Source organism: Phasianus colchicus, chromosome 6 (genome assembly GCF_987193195.1).
Source record: "Phasianus colchicus chromosome 6, bPhaCol1.hap1.1, whole genome shotgun sequence".
Taxonomy (NCBI): Eukaryota; Metazoa; Chordata; class Aves; order Galliformes; family Phasianidae; genus Phasianus; species Phasianus colchicus.
In genome coordinates this window covers 16,006,011-16,027,937 of record NC_143441.1, presented here as the reverse complement: position 1 = coordinate 16,027,937, position 21,927 = coordinate 16,006,011, and the positions used below count along the sequence as shown (strand labels likewise).

The window sequence follows — 21,927 nt, the reverse complement described above, 5'->3', positions numbered from 1 at the left end:
ATCAGGTAAGTTTCTGTATACTTTTTATCTTATTACTGGCATCAGAAAATAAGATCAAGTATTTATAAGAAGGTTTTTTTTTTTTTTTTTTTTTTTAATTACTAATTCTATTTCTAGCACTTAAACTACAACAGAACTAAATAAGTATTTAGCGAGCTTGTTCCTCTGCTATTCTTAACACACTGAGCACTTCATTCATCTTTTGCTGCACTTCTTTGGATATTTAACACACATACTATGCCATATATATTAAAAATCCTAGGAAATGGTATGCATGATCAGACACACCATTTTAACAGTAAAATCCAGTCCCAATGAAGTCACATCCATTAAGAAGTGTTTTGATACCAGAAAGTTTTCTCTAAAGTTTTTGTGAGATTTATAACTACTCTCATTTTACACAATTTAGGACAAAAAGGATAACTGGAGGTTAATATTTAATTACAATTTAACTAAATTTTACTCCAAAGTATGCTAACTACAAACAATAGAAATTAGAAAACATTAAAATCATATTCAACATTTATCACTCACAAAACAGACCAAAATAAAACCCTGTAACAGCAAGGGATATGAAGAGGAATCTAGTAAACGTAAGGTATCTTAATAGGCTGTAAGTATTTCTATATATTATCAGATATTTTGAATGATTTCCTAAAAACATTACAAGCATTTCATTTAAAAGCATGCACAGCTACAGTCCAGTTTTCACCATGTTATTACACTGACCTTAGCTCTCAAACCATATTCTGAATGGCACACGTAAAGAAGCAATAAGCCATACAGTACTACAATAATGACATGATAGCAATTTTCCTTTTGAATGGGACAACATGAAACTGTGAAAAGCCTGCAAATTCCATTTATGGGGCAGAAAAATAAGTGATGAAAGTTTTCAGTCTCATATTTCTCTCATTAGGGAATGAGTGAAAAAACAACCAACCCAAATCCTTCTTTTCTAACTGGCCAAGATACTGCCTTGAAAACAGCAATAGTGTAAACCACAGTTTTAGAGATGTTCCGAATGTTCCGAACCTAATGAAGGTCATGATAAAATTTCCACTGACTTCAATAGCCTCAAAGTTCATGATGTTTGCCTGCCAATCCTTACACTTAACTTTATAAAAACTCATAGTCAAAGGAATAAAGTCAATTAACCTAAAGTATCAGTTCAGCAGACAGCACACTGCTCAGACACAGCATTACTCTACCACTGGTAAGGCTTCAATGTGTATCCGCCACAGAGAGAATATCATAAGCTGATTTATGAGATGATAATACAACTTAACTTTGATAACTTTCAGTTGTTTTTCAGAAAAAATGATCTTCTTCATAAGTTACACAAAACTGTTAGCCTGAACAACCAAGTAGATTAAAATATCTTATGATGATATTGATCATCACAAAGAATGACCTAGGTGGGACATTAAGTTACAAGCTGTAATATTTTCGTGCAGGTTCAGCTGAAAACACTCTTTCCCTATTCTAAACTGTTCTACAGTGCTGGCATGCATTAAAACTTCCATGCACTGAATTTTAGTGGAACTCTTAAGTCTGTGATTTAAACCTAGATACAAATTAAAATGCTTTGAGAGTTCTCAGAATAATGCACACTTTATAATGCTAAAACACTGTTATACATACCAAGGATTTCATCAAAGATCTTGTACAAGCCAGGGACAAAGGTAACCTCTCTGCAATTCATTCCGACATCTTCATCATAAACCCACATTAACTACGTGTTAAAAAATAGAAGATATAAATATATGCAGTCCTAGTCTCAAAACAAAAATATTCATATTTAACATTTCAGCAAATAAAATCAGTATTTTTTAACTCTATCACTATGCTATAATTTTAGCTGATACAAAAGTAATAAGCTAGATTTCACAGAAAGATGAAAAAAAAGCCCAGTGAATACTTGTATTAATATATACCAGGAGTTGTAACTTTTTCTACAACACCTTGTCTTAGACCCAGTTACAGACACATTCACATTCCTCCCACTGCCCTTTAAACTTTAAGTTAAAGGGACAGTATTTCCTCTTCTCAGAACCTTGCCATTTGGCAACTAGATCAGAACATTACAACACACAGAAAGTATTCTTGACTAAAACTAGAAATAAAAAGGATAAACCTAAGCTCTAACAAAGTTCATGGCATGTAACATGAACCCCTAAGTCATCAACTAGAAATCTAATGTGCTTTTCAAAATTTTATATAAAATCAAATTTCCACTGAAAGCCCAGCAATCGAAACACATTAACAAAGCAGAAAGAATAAATCCTGTAGATTTCAACAAAAACACATGAATACCAACACTGAAAAACTGTTAATCATATATACATGCAAAAACTGTAGGATTCATTAACTAAAGAAATAGTAGAAGTTAATGATAAAATGCGTACTGGTAACAACCCACATACTCTCTAATAGCCATAAATTTCTGACAGTAACTGTAATAATTTATCCTGAACAAAATAATACCTGTATCTAGATACAGTATTTAGCTTTCTTCTTAATTTATCAAATTTATTTCTATTTTTTTATCCATTGAATTCATTCTTCTGCCATATTTTTCACATAAAATGGTTCTATGCTAATTCTGCCATTTTATTTTGAGTTCACACAACTAAAATTATTCACAAAGCAGCACTGTGCTCTTTAATTTTCCTCATAATTTCCATGTACCATACAGCTATTGTGATTCTTCCTTTTTCAAGGGAACTGATAGGTGTAATCTAAATGGTAATGTAAGGATTGAGATTCACCTACTAGATGCACTATTCCAAATGCTTTTAAACACTGAAATATATTGATCTAATTCACCTATATCCTACATAAACGCTGCAGTCTATAAGTAGCAATGCAAACACAAGCAATTAACTGGAGAATAAGCAGAGACAGTTATTGTGATTGCTGTACTGTTTATTATTCATACAGTAGTACGAGGGACTTTCAGAATCAAACAGTAGGAAAAGGTAGCAAATAAAACAGACTCTCCAATGTACACTCTCTGGCTTTCACTTCTGATAAGTGTTTTTAAGAAATACATGTTCAAGCTTTCTCAAAAGGGCTATACAATGAAGGTACGTCATAAAGGGTGCTTCATTTGATGGAAATGTAAACATTTTTTATTTTATTTTGTTTTTAAATATATAACATACAATTGAGCAGTCAAGGATGGTTTTTTAAGGCTTGCTTCTCTCAACCATGGACAATGGGAGGAAGCATATCTTACAAATACAGGAAATGATTCTATCCAAACAGAATTGTATCAGTAAAATTAAGGGTAGCCCCAAAAACACATCTGTGTGCTTATTACCATTCACTGGTCACTAAGTATTCAGAGTTCCTCTGATGACTTAAACATATATTGTTTCCATGCCCAAATCCTTTAATTTAGAAATATTAGCAGTCATAGCTTATGAAACTTGACACCAAAATTCTCCAAACAACCTTTCTTTCCTCCTTCGCTACTCTGTTGGTAGTCAAACAAGAAGTGAAGCTTCTTGTAACAGGTAGCCTCTTTCCCCTCCCACTGTCCTCACCATCTACTTTCTGCTACTTGGTTCTAAGCTTCTCTTTGCATGGTGGAATGGTCCTGCTGCTTAGCCCTTGACTGATGAGTCAAATTCAGCTCAAAAAAACACCAAAAAAGTTGTGGATGCCTCTTCCCTGGAAGTGTTCATGGTTGTGCTGGATGAGGCTTTGGGCAACCTGATCTACTGAAAGATGTCCCTGCCCTTGTCAAGTGGATGGAGCCAAGCTCTCTACAATGGTGCCCAATAACAGGACAAGAGGACAAGGGGCAATAGGAACTGGAACATAGGAAGTTCTATCTGAACATGAAAAAAAATCTTCTGTACGTTAAGGATTACAGAGCATTGCAACAAACTGCCAAGAAAGGTAGTAGAGTCTTGTCTGGATATATTCAAAATTCGCCTGGATGCTTTAACCTACTGTAGGGAACCTGTGTTAGCAGGGCACTTAGGCTAGAAGATCTCCAAAGGTCCCTTCCAACCCCTACAATTCTCTGATTCTGAAGAAGCAATATTAGGGGCCTCTTATGGGAATCTCTGAAAACTCATTCTGAGACCAGAACCACCAATTTCAGAAGTGTTACAGTTTCAGGACCTATTTTAATGGGACTAACAACTACTACATGAAAAGAACAATGGGAAAAAAAGGACATCTCAAGTTGCTCAGAACTGAAGTGGCAATATAAATTCAGTGTTTGTCATGACTTCTTAGCTAAAGGATCTACTATGTTATTGTAAACTCCTGGGAGGGTGACTTGACTAGATATCTTCCAAGTCCCTTTCAACCCAAACCATTCTGTGGCTCTTACACATGTAGACAAACATAATTATAGTTTTTAGTATGATAATTTTGAATGAATATTTTTAGTAGTGGTAACAGTAATTTCCTCATTAAAATAACAGAAGGTATGAAGACAATTAATTAAACTTACCTGAGTTAAAGGTTCAACCGATCCAATGTAGGTGTCTGGACGGAGGAGGATATGTTCAAGTTGAGTCTTTTTCTGATAAACTCTCTCAACAGACATCTTCTTTGAAGTGTCATTTTTATTAACACTTTCTGATTCTTCCTTTTTTGAAGCATTGATTTGATTATCAAATAATGTCTAAAAAAAAGACAACAATCAACCTGATTAATTCAACTTGTCAATCAAGCACAAACAAATCCTGACAGATTTATATTACAATCAAAGCTTGCCATATAATTTAAATGCTACATTTTTATGTGTATGAAAATCAAGTTATCCTCTCAAGAGATATACCGTAATAGAGTGCATGACAGTTTCTTAACAAACTGACACATCTTCTAACTTTTGTTACTTACTAACACTATATTTAAAAAGATACTCGGCTTGCTCAGATTAAACATTTTTAACATCCATTTTGTGCATAAGTATTTTTCCAAACCACTAAGTACTCTTCAGAACAGTGACAGTGAAATTACTCTTTTACACATTGTTTGGACAACTTATTCCTTAGAGCGTAAGAAACACTAACAATTTTTTCCCTATGGTTTCTAACTTCTCACCTGCTACAATTTACATTACCGATCTAAACGAGGTAATTTAACCCAATCTAATCCCAGTTAGAATGAGTTATGATGAAATAAACCAAGGACTGTAAGAACAGAAAATCATTCAGATTATTGCCAGAATGCAAACTGATTTCCAGCCTAATGTGGTTGGAGTTAATGGAAAATATCTTGAATGAAAGATCAAGAAATGTTACAGAAAACTAATCCACTTTTCTGAGGAGGGTACAGAGGTTTAAAGATTTGGTGCATCTTTCAACAGTTGGTTTTTGGTTTTTTTTTTCCTAATAAATTGTGTCCTCCCACTGAAATAAAACCAAACCAAAAGAAAAAGTCAGAGTAAGCAAAGGTAAAAAGCCCTGCTCTCAGACAGTAAGAGCATATCTACTGGGAACAGATATGACTTTTTAGACTACACATTCTTATCTATAAATTGGAATTATCTTAAGAGTATCAGTCAAACTTGAAATCACATGAAGGATCCTGCCTGGCGAGGATACGTAACAAGAAATTCCGACACCTCCTGCCAAATACTTAAAATAGCCTCTTCCTTCCAACCAACTTTGAGGTAAGCATATATATATGTATAGGAGGTAAAATGACAACAAAAGCTACTTGTCACTCAAGTAAATATTACACTCCCATTTAGCTGTTCCCATTAAGTCTTTCTGTAAAGTAGATACAGGCCAAACTCCAATCCGGGATTAACCAGTCACTATGTAAGCTTCTCAGATGAAAGGAAGTATCATCATCAGTTCTTTCTCTATCTATTGTATGGGGCAGCCTTGGATAGCAATGAAAGCAAAGGGTAAAAAAGCATATAAGCATACAGGAACTAGGAGCAACCTCATCCTAAGCAACTATAGGAGTCAGAGGTCAAATAAATGCCAACCTGTAACATACAACTGACAAGGATAATTTTCCCTGTACCACTGCAATTTCTATTTTTCAGCTTCTATTGTCTAAGCTTGGATGACGTTTTTTTCCTCTAAGCAGGCATAAGAATAAAGCATTTAATTCTACTCAGAACAGTGGAAATTGTTAGTCCCTAAGTGAACCTGAACAGGTCAAATGAGAACTGAGTATTCCCCCTCCAGTCCAGTATGTGCCAGCATCCAGAGTTACAATGGGACAGAACCCTGGGGACCTCATAATCCTGCACCAGGATTACATGTCATAAAGTTGTAACCACAACATTGACTCTCACTTTTCTTAAGGAGAGCATCACTACACAGGAAAGTTGTCTATTCCACAAAATTGCATGCATATGTGATAAAAGTGTTTTAGCATCCAAGTCAGTTTGGTCTCTGTGCTGTCATTTGGTCTTAAATTATGACAGCACCCGCCAACCCCAACCACCATAGAAATACACACTATGGATCAGCTAAGCAAGCAGAAAAGAAGTAAGATTTCAAAAACAGACACATTTAACTGATACATGGAAGATGAGAAAAAGAATTGTTACAACAGAAGCATTTCAAACAGTCACAATGAGATCCTTATCTCATAAAAGTAGTTTTGTGAGGCTTCCAACTAACTTCATTGTATTTTTTATATCTTTCTGACCTTACTGGTTATGATAATCTTTGATTTAATCTTTCAGTCTTCTGAGAAAAGATGTCATATTCCATAGGACTCATTCTTAGCTCACTTACAGGTTCCCTAGCCATGCTAGCTCTGCTTTACTAGTTTAGGTTGTTCTAATTTGCTGGTAATTTGCAAGAAAAATAAAACAATGTATTGCTTTCCTTGCTTCAGTCATCATTAACAAACCCTGTGATCCTTGAAGAACCCACAGGAATGTTTTTCAGATGCAACGGAAGTAAGAGTTGAAGAAAGGGAAGTGAGGAAAAGCAGTTCATACAGAGAGCAAAAGATCCATAGGCATGAAAGACTGCCAGGATCTTGTTCAAATGGAACTCTTCTTTACGCTCCCAATTATTGCTCTTCAAAAGTTGCGTGAGGTTTTTTTGTTTGTTGTTTGTTTATTTGTTTTTTAAGCAGTCAAAGTACATGGTTGGCAGTTATCATATCCTGATCTTGCCTCTGTCATGTACATCAATCAGTATGGCATACTTATGATTGTTTTGAGACAGCCTTCCAAAATGTACTTGTGGCACATTTGCAGTATGGTCATCTGACGACTTGAGTCCTCAGATTAAAAAAAGACAATTTTCCAGTATGCTTCACTTAAATACAAATAATATTTAAGTTACATTTTCAGAGAGCAGGACAGATTTTATTTGTATACTACTACAAGTAGTGAAAACTTTAACTTGCACGCTACTGAAACATAAACATACAAACAAAAACCAAAAAGCCTTCAACTAAATAAAATAGCCTTATTATGCAAGGATGCAAGTATCAGAAGTTTGCAGCACGGCATATTTCCAGACCAACCCTTTTAGTCTGTGCTGTACTCTGAAAAAGAAGACCAACTCTGAATCCCTGATTCTGTCTTGAATGGGCATTTTTAGAACACAAATGTTGTTTAGATATTTGACATGCTCTCCCCCACAGTCTTGATCACCCAATCAGTGATAAAGATGAGTGCATGCAGTGAAAGGCTGCATATGTAGCTACCTGGACTTTCATAAAGCCTTTGACTCTGTCAAGTCAAAGAGTACAGTTTTGTTTAACAGTTTTCTGGAGAAGCTAGCAGCCCATGGCTTGGATGGGTACACTCTTCATGTGGTAAAAAAAAAAAAAAAAAAAAAGGCTGGATGGCCAGACCCAGAGGGTGAGTGCAAATGGAGTTAAATCCAGCTGGCAACTGGTCACAAGTAGTGTTGCTCAAGGGTCAGCATGGGGGGGCCAGGTCTGTTTAATATCATTACTAAAGATCTGTACTAAAGGATTGAGTACACCCTCAGCAAGTATGCAGACAACACCAACCTGGGAAGAAACAGTGATCTGCCTGAGGGTAAGAAGGCTCTATAAAGGGATCTGGATTGGTTGGATGCATGGGCTGAGGCCAACTGTACGAGTTTCAGCAAGACCAAGTGCTGGGCCCTACATTTTGGTCAAAACAACCTCATACTACATTACACGTCTGGGGCAGAGCGTCTGGCAAGCTGCATGGAGGAAAACGATCTGCATACAGGTGGCCAAGAAGCTAAAAACATCCTAGTTTGTATCAGAAATAGCATTGTTAGCAGGAGCAGGGAAGTGATCATCCCCCCTCTAATTGGCACTGGTGAGGCTACAGCTCAAGTACTAAGTAGTAGTGAGGCCTCTCACTACAAGAAAGACACTGAAGCGCTGGAGCATGTCCAAAGAGGGGCAACAAAGCTGGTGAAGGTTCTGGAGCACTAATCTTACAAGGAGTGGCCAAGGGAACTGGGATTATTCAGTCTGAAGAAGAGAAGGTGCAGGAGACACCATATCAGTTTCTCCAACTATTTGAAAGGAGGCTGTACCAATACTGGGGTCAGTCTCTCCTCCCACTTAACCAGGGATAGGGATGAAAGGTAATGGCCTTATGTTGCACCAGGGGAGATGCAGATTAGGGAAAGTTTTTCTAAGAAAGAGTGGTGAAGCATTGAAGCAGGCTGACCAGGAAAGTGATGGAGTCACTGCCTCTGGAGGTTTTCAAAACAGTAGACGTGGCAGGGACAGACAGAGCTTAGCAGGCATGGTGGTAATGTGTCAATGGTTGGACTATATGATCTTAGAGGTCTTTTGTAACCCTAATGATTCTTTGAGTCTATGATCCATGGACACATGTTCTACAGCCTTTGCTCACCGCTTTCTTTAGAAATACAAATAAATAAATAAAAATCAAGAAAGTACTAAACTGTAGCGTAGTAAACTGACAATATTTAATGCATGTTTTGGAATTGTCTCAGAAAGACTTTTGTATGCTGTCCTGTCTGGGAATTATTCACATTATTGGAGCTCCAGTAACACTTTCCAAAACAGCCCCAGCTGTTGTTTCAGGAGAACATCCCTGAAAAGAATTAAACAAGTATCACAAGGAGCTCAAGTCTTTTACTTTTTAATTTAAAAATTAGCTGATTTATTGTGAAAAAATATATATACACACACACAGATACATACATAGTTTTCAGTGTCTGTTTCACTATCTTAATGTGGTCAATTTTCACTACTTTTTAAAAAATGTTTGACTTCTCCATCATTCTTGTTACATACAAGACTTCACAGAGTCTTTCAGCTACCCTCCATGTTGGTCATGAATATACACACCCACGTGCATGTAAGCCAGCAAGGTGACCATTCTTAATTACTTTGGAATGCAATAATTGATTGCACTGTGCAATCTCCTGCAGTTAAACTTCAAACACAGGATAGTGGTAACTCTGCAGAAAAAAAAAACCATAACAGTCTCAATTGATAGCACCTTCTGGTCATTTGACATCAGACAATAAAGTGTTATCACAAGCATGTTTTACTACAATGAAAGCTTTCTCCAGTGGATTTTAATATTGGCATCGTTTCTCATTTAGAGATGATTTAGCTATGAATTTTTCTAGTGGTACTCAAAATCTACAATCATTCTTTCCTTCTGTGAGCTTGAGAATCAGAATCCAAGTAGCCTTTAATAGGCTACAGTTTAGCTACTTCCACTGTCTACCATCAACCTCAGAGCTCAAGTTTGTTTTTTGCATCTCCTTTCTTCACATTTTACTTTTTTTCTTTTCTTGCAGTCCCTTTTGATGAAATTTTTACATAGAACACGAATGAAACCACAGATTTTTTATTGTCTTTTTTGATGGAAACTGGGTTGTGTGGTCTTCCTTTGTGTTTAAAAATTGTGTTCATCCATAAAATTCTGCTCTGGGCAAAAAAAGACATGACATTAGACTGAGACAATTAAAAATTATAGCATTTACTTCATGAAAGAATTGGCTTGTTATGTTAATCGCAGCATAGTAACAGATATTTAAGCAGGAAGACTCCAGAATGGTATATAATATAAAGCTGGGAAGTTCAAAATAGGAAAAAAAGGCAAAGTAGAAGCTAGTATTTCCCCTGTATTAGTTCAAGAAGCTTTCTGAATGTTGCATTTCATGGACAGAATACATCACCGTATAACAAAAAACGTCTCCCTATTGTGCCCATAACACAGTCTTCCTTGTTTTGTTCTGGTTTTTTTTCCATGTCTTTAGCACAAGCTACTTCAGCTTCAACTGAGACCAAATGTCTCAAATATTCTTCCTTTTCTTTCTTTCTTTTTTTAAACTAGGTGGCAAAAGGGACACTTGATCTATTCCAATAGAGATGAACAAACAAAAGAGACATCACTATGTGAATGTATCTCCACCTGGGTTTTGCCTATTTGGCTTAGCCTCCTAAAACAACTACGCGTACTTGCAAGGACTGTTGTCCTATAAGGGAAATGCAGCCTTGGCACATAGCACTTTACAAAAGTATGTGGCACGTGTCCCACATCCCCTTAAAATGGGGAATTAGTGGGACAAGACAGTAAATCTTGAGTGTAATTAAGCTGTAAAACCTAGGGAGGTTAATTAAGTAATGGAATCCAGGGATGTTGATTTTCCACCACTTACAGCTGGGAAAAAAAAAACAAACATCAACAACATAAAACAAAAACCAACAACAAACAAACAGTTCTTTTAAAACTATATATATATATATATATGTGCTATAACTCAAAAAAATTATAAGTGTAATATGGTAATTACTAGGTAGCCCTATGGATAACACACTCAAATGTAGTGTGGTGTTACACATACTGGATTTAATGGCCTTTTCTCGACTTAGAAAAATACATGATTAATACATTGGTACCTAAACATCTAGCAACTTGCCAAAAGAAAATTCTGACTGAGAATACCCCCCACCACGAAAAAACAAAGGCAGTGAGTTTCAGAAGAAACCACTCCCCTGCTGTGTCTAACAAATGTTCTGGCTCTCCTCCCAAGATGAAAACACAGAAGTAACAGTTTGCTGTTACCAGAGCAAATCTGCATAAAACGTGGCATCCCATCAGCAGCATTAACTAAATCTCTCTATGGCATTCTCCCCAAAAGTAACTCAGGAAAGAACACCCATTAACCTCATCCAGAACTAGTCACACTCTAGCTTACTAACAAGCTTGTTTACTTTGAATTCCTAATTTATTTCTTATACCTCCTCCTCCTCACAATTTGCTCTTGACTCTGAAAGCACCACATTACATCAATGTTTGTCATAATAATTCATTTACAGAATAACTTGCAACAGATTTCCTGGTTGCAGAAAAGCACAACAGTTAATTGTTGCCAAAAATGAGAACTCCTTCCTTTCTTCTCTCCTCTCTTGTTTCTTCATATAGTGGAACCAAAACCAGCCTTATAACAAACCAGCTCAAGGAGCAAACAGAATCTCCTCCCTTCCCATTTTTCATCCACTAGAAGCAAGCAGTTGTCTGCTGGACCATTTTCCTGAGCAAGTTTGCAGGAGAATCAGACAAGTACTGATGCAAGGAAAAGAGCAGAATGATAAGAACGGGAGGATAAGAGGAGAAAAGAAAATATGCTTTTTAGCGGGTACATTTGATTGTTTGGCTGCAACACGAAACCACATTCTTAGAGTTATACAGCTTCCTCTTCCTATTAAATAGCTAGACTAAATGAAAGTATGATTATTGCTATTTTAGAATTTTTTATATCCAATATACCAATAAACCAGATTTTAAGGAAAACTAAAGGATTTTTCCATAAAATCTGAGAAGTGAAATAGAGCGCTTTTGTGGGAGGGAAAAAAAAAAAGCTCACTATAATTACTTCTGACCAGTAAAATTGTGTATTGTTTTAAATATGATTGCATTTCTACTAAGTTACTACAGCAACAGCTGTTTTATTTGGCACAAGTACATTAACATCCTGATCTTTAATACTTATCTCTTAAAGACCAAGTGTCTCATATCTTCCGAAGTGTGGTGACAAGTTAACTAAATTTTACTAGTTTTTTTAGAGATATGAAATTTTCCCAGAGACAGGCTCTATTTCAATACTGAATTTTGACAGTGTCCACTTAGGATCTAAAAACATTAAATCTACAAATGCTTTGCTAACATGTTAATCTTGTAAGAATCTGTTTTTTAAAGTAAACTTCAGAGTCAAGGAAGGAAAAAACGCTGGCCCTGACTCTCAAGGAAGAAGTTTAATATGAAGTAATTATTTCTAGACAAGACTGTGTTCCTACAGATTCTTTGAATTGCCATGCTTGGAACCAATGAATGAAGTAACTGTACCTTCTGCTGTAAAGCAGCACACTGAAATCCCTTCAAACTTTAAGGAAAAAAAAAGCAATTCCTTCTAGTACAGTTAACTTTGGTAAGTTAACTACAGTTTACTCATAAACTAATTTGGGAACTTGCACGAACCACGCACACAAGCTTGACTCTGTGTGCTCACTAACATCTTGATTGCTGACGTCAACAAGGCTCCATTAGTTGAATTCAGTGTGGAGAAGGCTTGTTCCATTAGGGGAGACTATGTCATAGAATTTAGCATACATGTTTCTAAGCTGATTTAATTCAAGTAGAAAGAGAAATATCTTTTCAGTGCTGTTGCTTCCCAGAAAAGACCTGTACAGTGGATGGTTCAGAAACCTGTTTGGTCCACTGTTTCATCAGCTAATTTAAACATATTTCCATCACTAGCCAAGAAATGAAGAGGTACTGATAAAAAAAAAAACTTTCTCAGCACCTTTATAACTTCTTTATAACTCAGCCTTTCCTATATATTTGCCCTTTTTAATGCTTTACCACATCAGTTACGCTGTACACTCCAAATCATAAGACAAAACATCAAGAAAACAAACGTGCACAAAGCTATGGCAAACTCCTAACAAGTCTCATGTCTCAAGACTTTCTCTAATGAACTTCCTCTCTCCCAAATGCTGCTCAGCACCACCAACTAGTGCAGCAAGATGCACCTTACTGCTCTGTATAACTGAATCACTATCAAGCTCATTCTAAATTTCTCATCTGTACTTGTGTTGCACATGGTTCCACTGAGACAGAGTTCTCACCTAGATGCCCTTGTGCTGCAAGGCTTGAGTAAGCCCAATAAACATCAAATTTGAAGGCTTTTGCCTGTCAGCTTATTCTGAAGTAATGGAATCACTGGTACAAATCACCAGTTTGAGTGCTTCGAAAAGTATTCTAAGACTCAACAGCTGCTTTCCAGTGAAGCTCAGACTTCCAGTTTCTCATAGATGAAGATCTTCTGTTTAGGAGCTGACTCTGGTTTATTACTGCTCCTACAGAACCATAAGGTATCAAGTTAGCATGTTGCAAGAGCTTGACATTCTTTCTACTGTTTTCCCAGTGTTATCTTATCTTACATCTCCTGTGATTCTGTCATGACAAAAAACACTTTGTTGCTGTCTCTGAAGATTCCCTCACAGAGGAAGTTGTGAGTTTCTGGCACCTCACTAAGGCAGACATCTGTGCAGTTTTACACACACCGGTTCTTCTCACAACTGCTCAATGTCTTAGATAAGGAATACGATGCCTCAGCGTAGCCATGCCCACTCATTCTCAAAAATATTGCCAGAAATGAGCATTTCTTAAGGGCAGCTTAGTACCTCATTCACATTCTACCTCACAAACATATTTAGGGGAAAAAACATATTTAGTAGATTAAACAACTGAGTCCTCTTTCAAATCTTTTCATAAACCTTTCAAACACCTCCTAACTGAGGCAGCCTTTACGCTAGCTGTGCTAACACTCTTTTTCTTGCTTGCTTAAAAAGAAAATCAATTACTTAGAAGTGTGCTCTAACAAATACCCAGATTTATCTCTTTAACTAAATAAAAAAATTAAAAGCAGTGCCTTAATTCGCTCTCAGTGGTGAAGTGTATTTATATGTAAATTGGAATTAAGACACAAACAGAATTTTAAAATGGCTTTATTAAATGAAACCAGATGAACCGATAGCGCAGAAAAAGTTTAATAACATGTGCTTCAGAAGGTAATTTTAGAAGGACTCGTTCCATAGGAGTAAAAATATTTGTGATCACTTTGAAGCTTCAAAACCAGTAGATCTGATCCTCAGGAATGAGAGAGTCAAACGATAACATAAAGAGCAAGTCTATCGCTTTACTTCCAAGCAATTACTCTGTTATGTTTATAAGAACACTTTCATCAGTTGCTTAATTTTAAATTATATTTTAAATGTCAGTACTTCTTTTTAGAAGTTCTGTGAAATCATTTTACATACCTTGACCTAAAATTCACTTTATTTAAATATGGGATATGAGCACTAAAATACATTCTTCCAAAATACTTCAGTTTCACTACTGATGTATTAAGAGGACACTGCAAAGTCTCCAAACACACAATTTTCATCAGAGGATTCTTCAAACGTTTAACCACATTTACAGGCACTTATTTTTGCTCAATTAGCTCCTGCAGACTCTCAAAATACCCACATGGAGCAGAACAACATTGTCTTTGTGGGTAACATTCCAACAAATTTAATATTTTAAATTATCCAATGAGAAAAATTGAGTTTTCTGTGCCAGTTTGCATTTGCAAGTTCTCATGATATAATCCACATCAGTTTTGGTAGTGTCGGGGTTTTTTTTTTTGTTGCCATTCCTCTGTTTTTGTTACCTATGACAGAAATCTTAGGACAGAAAGTGCTATTACTGTACAGCCTTACACTTCACTAAATAAAGTGTCTGTTACTCCTAGCAGTGGCACTCTTGTCTCCAGACAGTGCAATTGAAGTGACAGGGGATTCCCCAGTCCCTCCAGACCAACAGCATCAATAAGTTCAACACTAAAAAAAACCACTTCTATGAACAGAATCTCTCATATCCATCAGTTATATGATTCCCATTTACTTATTTAAGCTAATTGAATGTAAATGTGTATTTGAAGATGGCTTTAGCATGTGGACACACAGTTTACACATGAGGTAAAAATCTATTTCTGGAAAATTAGAACTGTTTTTTGCAAATCTAAACTGCCTACCTTAGAATATTTTTATTGTCTGTTATTCAAAAGGTGACTTTATCCCTCCTATTTAATACAACTCTGTTAGCTTGAAAATTTCACAAAGTACACACAATCTAAATAGACAAGAGCGTTAGCAAGGGGCAAGTACATGTACATGTTGCACGTACAGCTTCCCCCACCAAAATAATCCACATGTATCTAACCATTTTCCCCTCGAAAATATACATACCACCAACAGCTATTCACTTATTACAGTTTGGAGTATTTGTTTTCAAATGAAGCGACTGAAGAGAGGTAAGGTCCCTTCAACAGAAGATTGGTGCTGTTTTGTTGTTTGTTCATTTTTGTTTGCTGGAGTTTACTGCCCTATCCTACTGCATACATATTCTCTTTGGTTACAGAAAATTTGCATTAGAACAAAATGTATTTTCAACATAACTCTGAAAACTGCTGAGAAGTGCAAATAGCTGAACTCAGATTATTTAAAAACCTGCTATCTTTTCACTTAGCACTATACAACTCAGGTATTTACTCAAACCAAGTACAAACCAGTCTAAAGCAAACTGATGTATATATCATTTCCTTTCCATTCTAATCAAGGAGCATGCAGATCTGCAATATAAACTTCTCTAGAAAAACAAAATTCACATTAATGCTCAGTATATATTCATTTCAAGCTAGTGTTTCCTGAGAATGAAAACTAGCACCTTCACAAAGGACTGCTAAATGGAAGTGGTACGTTTGAAGTCTTCAACTACTTTCAGGAGTTTCACTTTTCCTTTATAAGGTTCATATAGCTCTCAGAGTTGAGGAGAGAGCCTTGACAACGTTCCCACAGATAACTATTTAGCTTGTTTAAAAACACTTCAATAGCTTTGTGTGCACTGCCACTGTATCAGAGCAACACCTAGTAGGCGTGTGTTTGTACCTGAGGTGATTTCCCTTTCACTATACAGGACATACTTTAAAAAGTACTGTTATTGTACCACTATGACAGCTCACTTGCATCAGATCCAAACATCACACAGAAAGGTTGAAGATCACAGAATCACAGAATGTCAAAAGACCATCTAGTCCAAACCCCTGCTGGAGCAGGAACACCAGATCAGGTCACCCAGGAACGCATCCAGGCAGGTTTCGAACGTCTCCAGAGGAGACCCCACAATCTCCCTGGGCAGCCTCTTCCAGTGGTTGTTACCCTTACTGTGAAGAAGTTTTTTTCATATTTATGTGGAACCTCCTAGGTTCCAGCTTGCACCCACTGCCCCTTGTCCTAGCACTGAATGCCACTGAGAAGAGCCTGGCTCCATCCTCCTGACACTTACCCTTTACATATTTATAAACATTAATAACAATGTCTTACTTAAAGCACACTATTCTAGCATTAAAGAATGCCATTATGTTTTACCAACAGCAACTTCTCTATTTACAAATCCATGCATTTGTAACTAACTCACAACACATTTCTGAGTCACCTTTGGAAATCATCCACAAAAAATAATTACTACAAATCTGCTGGTGAAAACTCCACCTTTTGCCAACTATTACAGAGTTACTACAACAGTGAAGAGCTGCAAGTCGATTCCAACAAGTTAGCAGGAAGACAAATAAAGCTCCTCAAAAACTAGGTAGTACAATTCATAAATCTGAGGCTACCCAGAAGTTATTTTCAGTTTTATAATGATAGACCATTTTCCTAACAAACACATTGAATGGATACACTGTCCTGTGTCCCTATAACCCCTCCTTGTTCCTCCTTACTAGCCCACCAATGCTAGTTACATTTCTCAAAGCACTGTTACACTAAGTTTAGCTACTAGGTAGCTATAAACTGGATGACTTGCTGTGTTTCCATAAATTCCTAATTTGTCTTGCTTCTACACCTGGCACCTTCCTAGCATGAAGTTCACTTCAAGTGTAAATTAAAGAACACCCTCTTTCCTAAATGCATATAATTCTTACCTAAGGAGTAGAAGATAAGAACATGAACACTGTTTAAACCACAACCACACAAATCACACAGACAACTCTTCTAAAGATGTGAGAATTAGATTACCCGTGTGACTTGCTACTTTGAAACATAATCAACATGTCAATTCTTAAACAGGTTCCCCCTCTTTAGAACTAGATTTACTTCCGGTACAGTTCAACTGTTTAACTCACCTGGTCTTAAAAAGAAATCACGAACAATAGAAATATATTACTCAGAAAACAAACGCCCCAGAGCTTTCACCACAGTAATAAGAAGTGTAAAAGACATAGGGCAAACAGATTAAAATTAGAAGGTTGAAACTGTCCCAAACTGTCCCTAACTCTGTACACCTCAGCCTCAATGCCAGCATATCATATCTATTCACGAACTGGCACCTGCCTCATTTTCTCCCTGCACACTAAGCTAATTGCTGCCCCATTCAACTCTAGTGCCACAACAACATCGCTCTTCCATATTCCAGCGTCCTGCAGATGGCAGCGAGCAGGTCTGGCTTTAGGAACTGACTCAGGGCCCCTATCTTCAGGGCTTAAAATGCGCATGAGAGAAAGGAAAAGTCCTACTGTTTTCTGAATGGTCAACGCAGGGTTTTAACTGGAATCTAATTATTTCTCTGCCACTACTCTGATATAACAAAAGCACTTCAGTCTTTACTGCCTTTACAGAAGGAAAAGTGATCACTTCCAGTTGTAGGAAACTGTTGACTCGCCATACTTTCATCCCCATTGCGTTTAGGAACATGTTTCATTAAAAATGCCTACTCGGTGGTTTTCACACTTCATTCTGCAGTCTTCTATGAGCTGTGAAACTTTCAATTACTTGGTCCAATCTGTACCATAAAAATCTTAATTCTGAAGAGCTATACAAGGCAGCAGTTGATAAAGATCACACAGTATTACAGAATGGAAAGTAGAATAACTTTAGCCTCTTTACTTAGGCTGTTCCCATATCTAAACTGCCTAATTTCAAGTGACACACCCAGAAACTCGTACATTTTTATATCCCTTTTCATACCGCCAGCCTTTATAATGAAAAAGAATTAGCGTTAAACGCAATAATTAGAGCCACAGAAGCAGTCCACCATCAGAATACACGGGATGTCTTTTATCTCAGTAATGCTGTTCATGTTCTTTTCCAGCAGCTCAAAGATACAGGAAAACACAACAGAAAAACTAGTTTGTTATTACCTTCTTAAACAGGTTTAAAGCCCTCTTAGAAGAGGGTTTAAAGCTCCTAACTCAGCAAAGAATACGTGTCTGATTAAAGACACAGGCACCTCACCATCTATCGAGATGGACCATCTTTTTAAACATGAAATAAGGCATGCTACTTTGAACTCCACGCTGACAGGGAAGTTACTGACTGGACGAATAAGACCCGTTCAGGTCATCTTCGCTCCTCCTTCCCGAGGTCTTCCCAAAAGCGGAGGGCATCCTCACTTACTACAAAAACCCACCTCCTTGGCCCTGTTACAGAGTTGGAACTTTCGGAAGACGACAAAGTTCAACTCCAAGAGCGATCTGCAAGCACACGGCTCCAGGCCGCCGCCGTTACTCATCTCCGTAACTCAGAAGCTTTCGCCGTCCCAGCCGATCGGGAAAGCTCTGATGCCCACAAAGGCACCGTTCCGCTCCGGGCTGAGCGCTGCCCCGCGGCCCGGGCTGCTGCTCCCCCTGCCCGCCCCGCCCCGCCCGGCTCCCTTTCACTCGCCGCTTCCTTCCCCGTTTAAACGCCAGCCCCGCTTTCCGCGCACACAGACAGGGGACGCAAAAAGACAAAAACAAACGCAAACCCACAAACGCCGAAGCGCCAACCCCACAACTCACCACCCAGGTCAGTCCCCCGCTGCCGCCGCCGCCGCCGCCTCCTCCGGACTTTGCCATTTTCCGCCCGTTTCTCCTCGGCCGAGCCGCCGGCGCACGGAGGCAGCCTTGAGGGCCGGCCCCGACCCCGCGCCTCCCCGCGCGCCCTTCGCGCTTCGCCGCGGCCCCTCAGCGCCTCCCGCCGCGGCCCGCTCCTACTTCATGCCGGGAGCGCGGCCCGGGCGGAGCAAAACAACGAGGGAGCGGGGAGCGCGGCGGAGCGGGGCCCACACAAAGCGCCCGTCCGCCGCCCGCGCTCCCGCCGGAGGCCGGCAGGCGGCGGGGCGGGCCCGATTGGGCCCGCGGCCCCGCTGGTTTAAAGGGACGGCCGCCCCGCCGCCGCTCGCCTCGCCCCGGCCGAGGCCCCGCAGCCACAAAGGCCCCGGAGCGCGGACCGAGCGCAAAATCGCCCCGCTCCCCTCCCCCGCCTTCGCTCCCGCGCGCGCCCGCCGGCGCGTGCCCGCGCGCTCCCCGCACGCACGCACGCGCACGCCCCCCGCCCGGCCCCTCCTTCCCTTCCGGCCCCTCCTTCCCTTCCTCTTTCCGCCCCGTCCCGCCGCCGTTGCCGCTTCTCCGACCCCTCCCCTCCCCGCGCCGCCGGGCCCCGCGCTCAGACAATGAGTGCGCGGCCACCGGCCCGCATCGCCGCCGCGGCCTCTCGACGCCGCCGGGCCGCTCCGCGTCCCCGCGCCCACCTGCCAATCACGCGCGGGAGGCGGGACGGCCGCGGGGCAGCCGGCCAATGGGAAAGGCGAAAGGGAGCAGCCGCGGCCGCGTGAGACGTCACTGCGGGTGGCAACGGGGAGGAAGGCGGGCCGCCGCCAGGGTGCGCTGCCGCGCGCCGCGGGGGAGGGGCGGTGTAGCGGCCGCGGTGGGGCGAGAGGCGGGGATGGAGCCGTGCCTCGGCGGCCGAACGCCCGTGCAGAACGGTGGGGGCTGGCGGGGCGCAGCCGTGCGGTTTCCCCGTCTCCTAAGGCACGTGCCGGTGGAGAACCGGCTTCATTTCGGACGGGTGTTGAGACGGGAAGGGGTCAGCGAGCACCTTCTCGCCCCCCCGGCCACATCGATGCTCCGAGCGCTGCCCATCCATGCAGGTGTTTTTAAACCACTGTCCTGCAATGGGCCGCAGTCAGCAGCAGCCCGAGGCGTTCACCTCCTGCAACTTTAACTTTCCTGTTACTGTGGTCGCTTTTGCTGCTTCAACCTCTTCTTCTGGCCATCATTACACCTCCTTACCCTAGGTCACACAATCTCATTCCCATATATTTGCCATTTTTAAAAAACAACAACAGCGACATCATCATTTGAAGATGCTTTCACTTTCCACCAAAAGTAAAATTAAATACTATGGTTATAGTATCTCATTCCAACCCCCTGCCATGGGCAACCCACCAGCTCAGGCTGTCCAGGGCCCCATCCAACCTGGCCTTGAGCACCTCCAGGGGATGGGGCATCCACAACTTCTCTGGGCTGCTGTGCCAAGGCCTCACCACACTCTGAGTGAAAAATTTCCCCCAAGATCTACTTTGACAAGCTTAAAAAATGTTTCAAAGCAAAAATCACAAAAGGAGGGATTCGTAGTGAGACCGCATCCAAAGTAGTAGACAAGCTGGTATCTGAAAAAAATAAAATCAAATAGTAAAAATTCAAAGGTTTTCCTTTTACAAAATGTTTTTCCAAAGTAGTGAAAAGATTGGAAACCACGCAGCTCCCTTTGAGGAGACAGCTGTAATGTTCCAATACACCTCAAGGGAAGGATGAGAAGAACTTCTAGTAAATCTTGTTTGTTTAGCATAATTTTACTCTCGATGTCTAAGGCTGTTAAACTAATATCTAAATGCTGCACAGGAGTTACAGAAAATAATAGCACGTACCTAGAAGGGACATTAAAGTGATCTACTCCAGCCCAGTTTTACTGTAGCTGCACGAACCTCAGAGTTGTAGGCTGTGGCTTCTTCTTCTTTTGGCAAGATAAGAAAGAACGTTTTTTTGCAGTACAAAAAACTGGCATTTGCAGGGCTCTGCCCAGTGCTTCAGAGTCCTGGGCTTGCTGATAAGAATTATTCTTTTTCTAACTCTCAAATTTGTATGTAGGGTCAGTAAAATGAATTACATATAATCAACAAGGGCAACTACAAGTGAGTATCAGAGAAACCAGAGAAAACAGCACATGTATCTGTTCCAAGCTTTCTGCATTGGTGGAGAGCCACTAACACACAGAGCAGAAATAGTACATGAAGCCTTGTGGCTTGTTCTGTGTTCTCATTAGCTTCAGCTTTTTAGTAAACAGGCTGTTCTTAGTCTGGCAAATGTTTTTTTTGTTTGTTTGTTTCTTGTTTTTTCTTTTTTTGCTCCCTTATCTTGAGCCAAGTAGTAAATAGCAATCCATCTTAAAGACAGTCACTTCTACATGCACCAGAGAAAGACAGAGGGAATTCCTTTCTTCTTGGCAGTAGGTTTTATGGAAGTGCATAGCCAGACATGCTCAATCCATGTGCCATGCTGATAAAGGAAATAAAGGAAAGAATGGCTGAAGTTTCTCCAAGCATTTCCTGCAGTCATATTTGAAATTATTTTGTCCAAGTTGCTTTTCATTTCATTCTCATCATATACTACGATACCTGTGCAGATATAATACTGATACTGCAGACATAAGTCAGTGTGTTTTTGGCTTATTGTTTATAGTAGATTTATCCAGAATCTGCATGTATGTTTTGTGGTGGCATTCCTAGCCCTGGAGTACTGTGTGACAGTGCTCTTAAGAGACTACAAGGAGCTGCCTCCATGGAATTCAGAGGTGAAGAAAGACAGTTCATCGTATTTCAAGTGATTTTTGCTAAAACATAGAATTAAATGTAAGCATGAGTTGAATTTAAGCAGCGTAACATTCCAGTAGCAGTGGGATTTCTTTGTTGGATGCTACCTATCCCAGTCACATCCTATCAGTTTTTGTGAAATAGTTCACACATACTGAGTGCTATTTTAAATTAATAATCCACGTAAGACGTTAAACAAAATTCTTCCTTCTGTTCATTGGAGGCTTGCCCATCTTCCCAGTGGAGAC

At 39.6% G+C, this 21,927-nt stretch overlaps 1 protein-coding gene across 4 annotated transcripts in view; it reads right to left on the bottom strand.

The window, feature by feature from the left end:
- TOP2B (DNA topoisomerase II beta) overlaps window positions 1-19,577 on the bottom strand; it is a 61,231-nt gene extending 41,654 nt beyond the window's left edge. For 2 of the 4 annotated variants that reach the window (XM_031590232.2, XM_031590233.2), the window contains exons 1-3: window positions 18,828-19,577; window positions 4,475-4,648; window positions 1,645-1,735 (exon numbers count right to left, since the gene is read on the bottom strand). In XM_031590232.2, the coding sequence (XP_031446092.2) occupies window positions 1,645-1,735; window positions 4,475-4,648; window positions 18,828-18,884 (322 nt within the window). In that variant the 5' untranslated portion in view covers window positions 18,885-19,577. The remainder of the gene's footprint in view (window positions 1-1,644; window positions 1,736-4,474; window positions 4,649-18,827) is intronic. The other 2 variants (XM_031590234.2, XM_090142546.1) reach the window with 1 other exon arrangement.
- Between the last annotated feature and the right edge of the window lie 2,350 nt (window positions 19,578-21,927).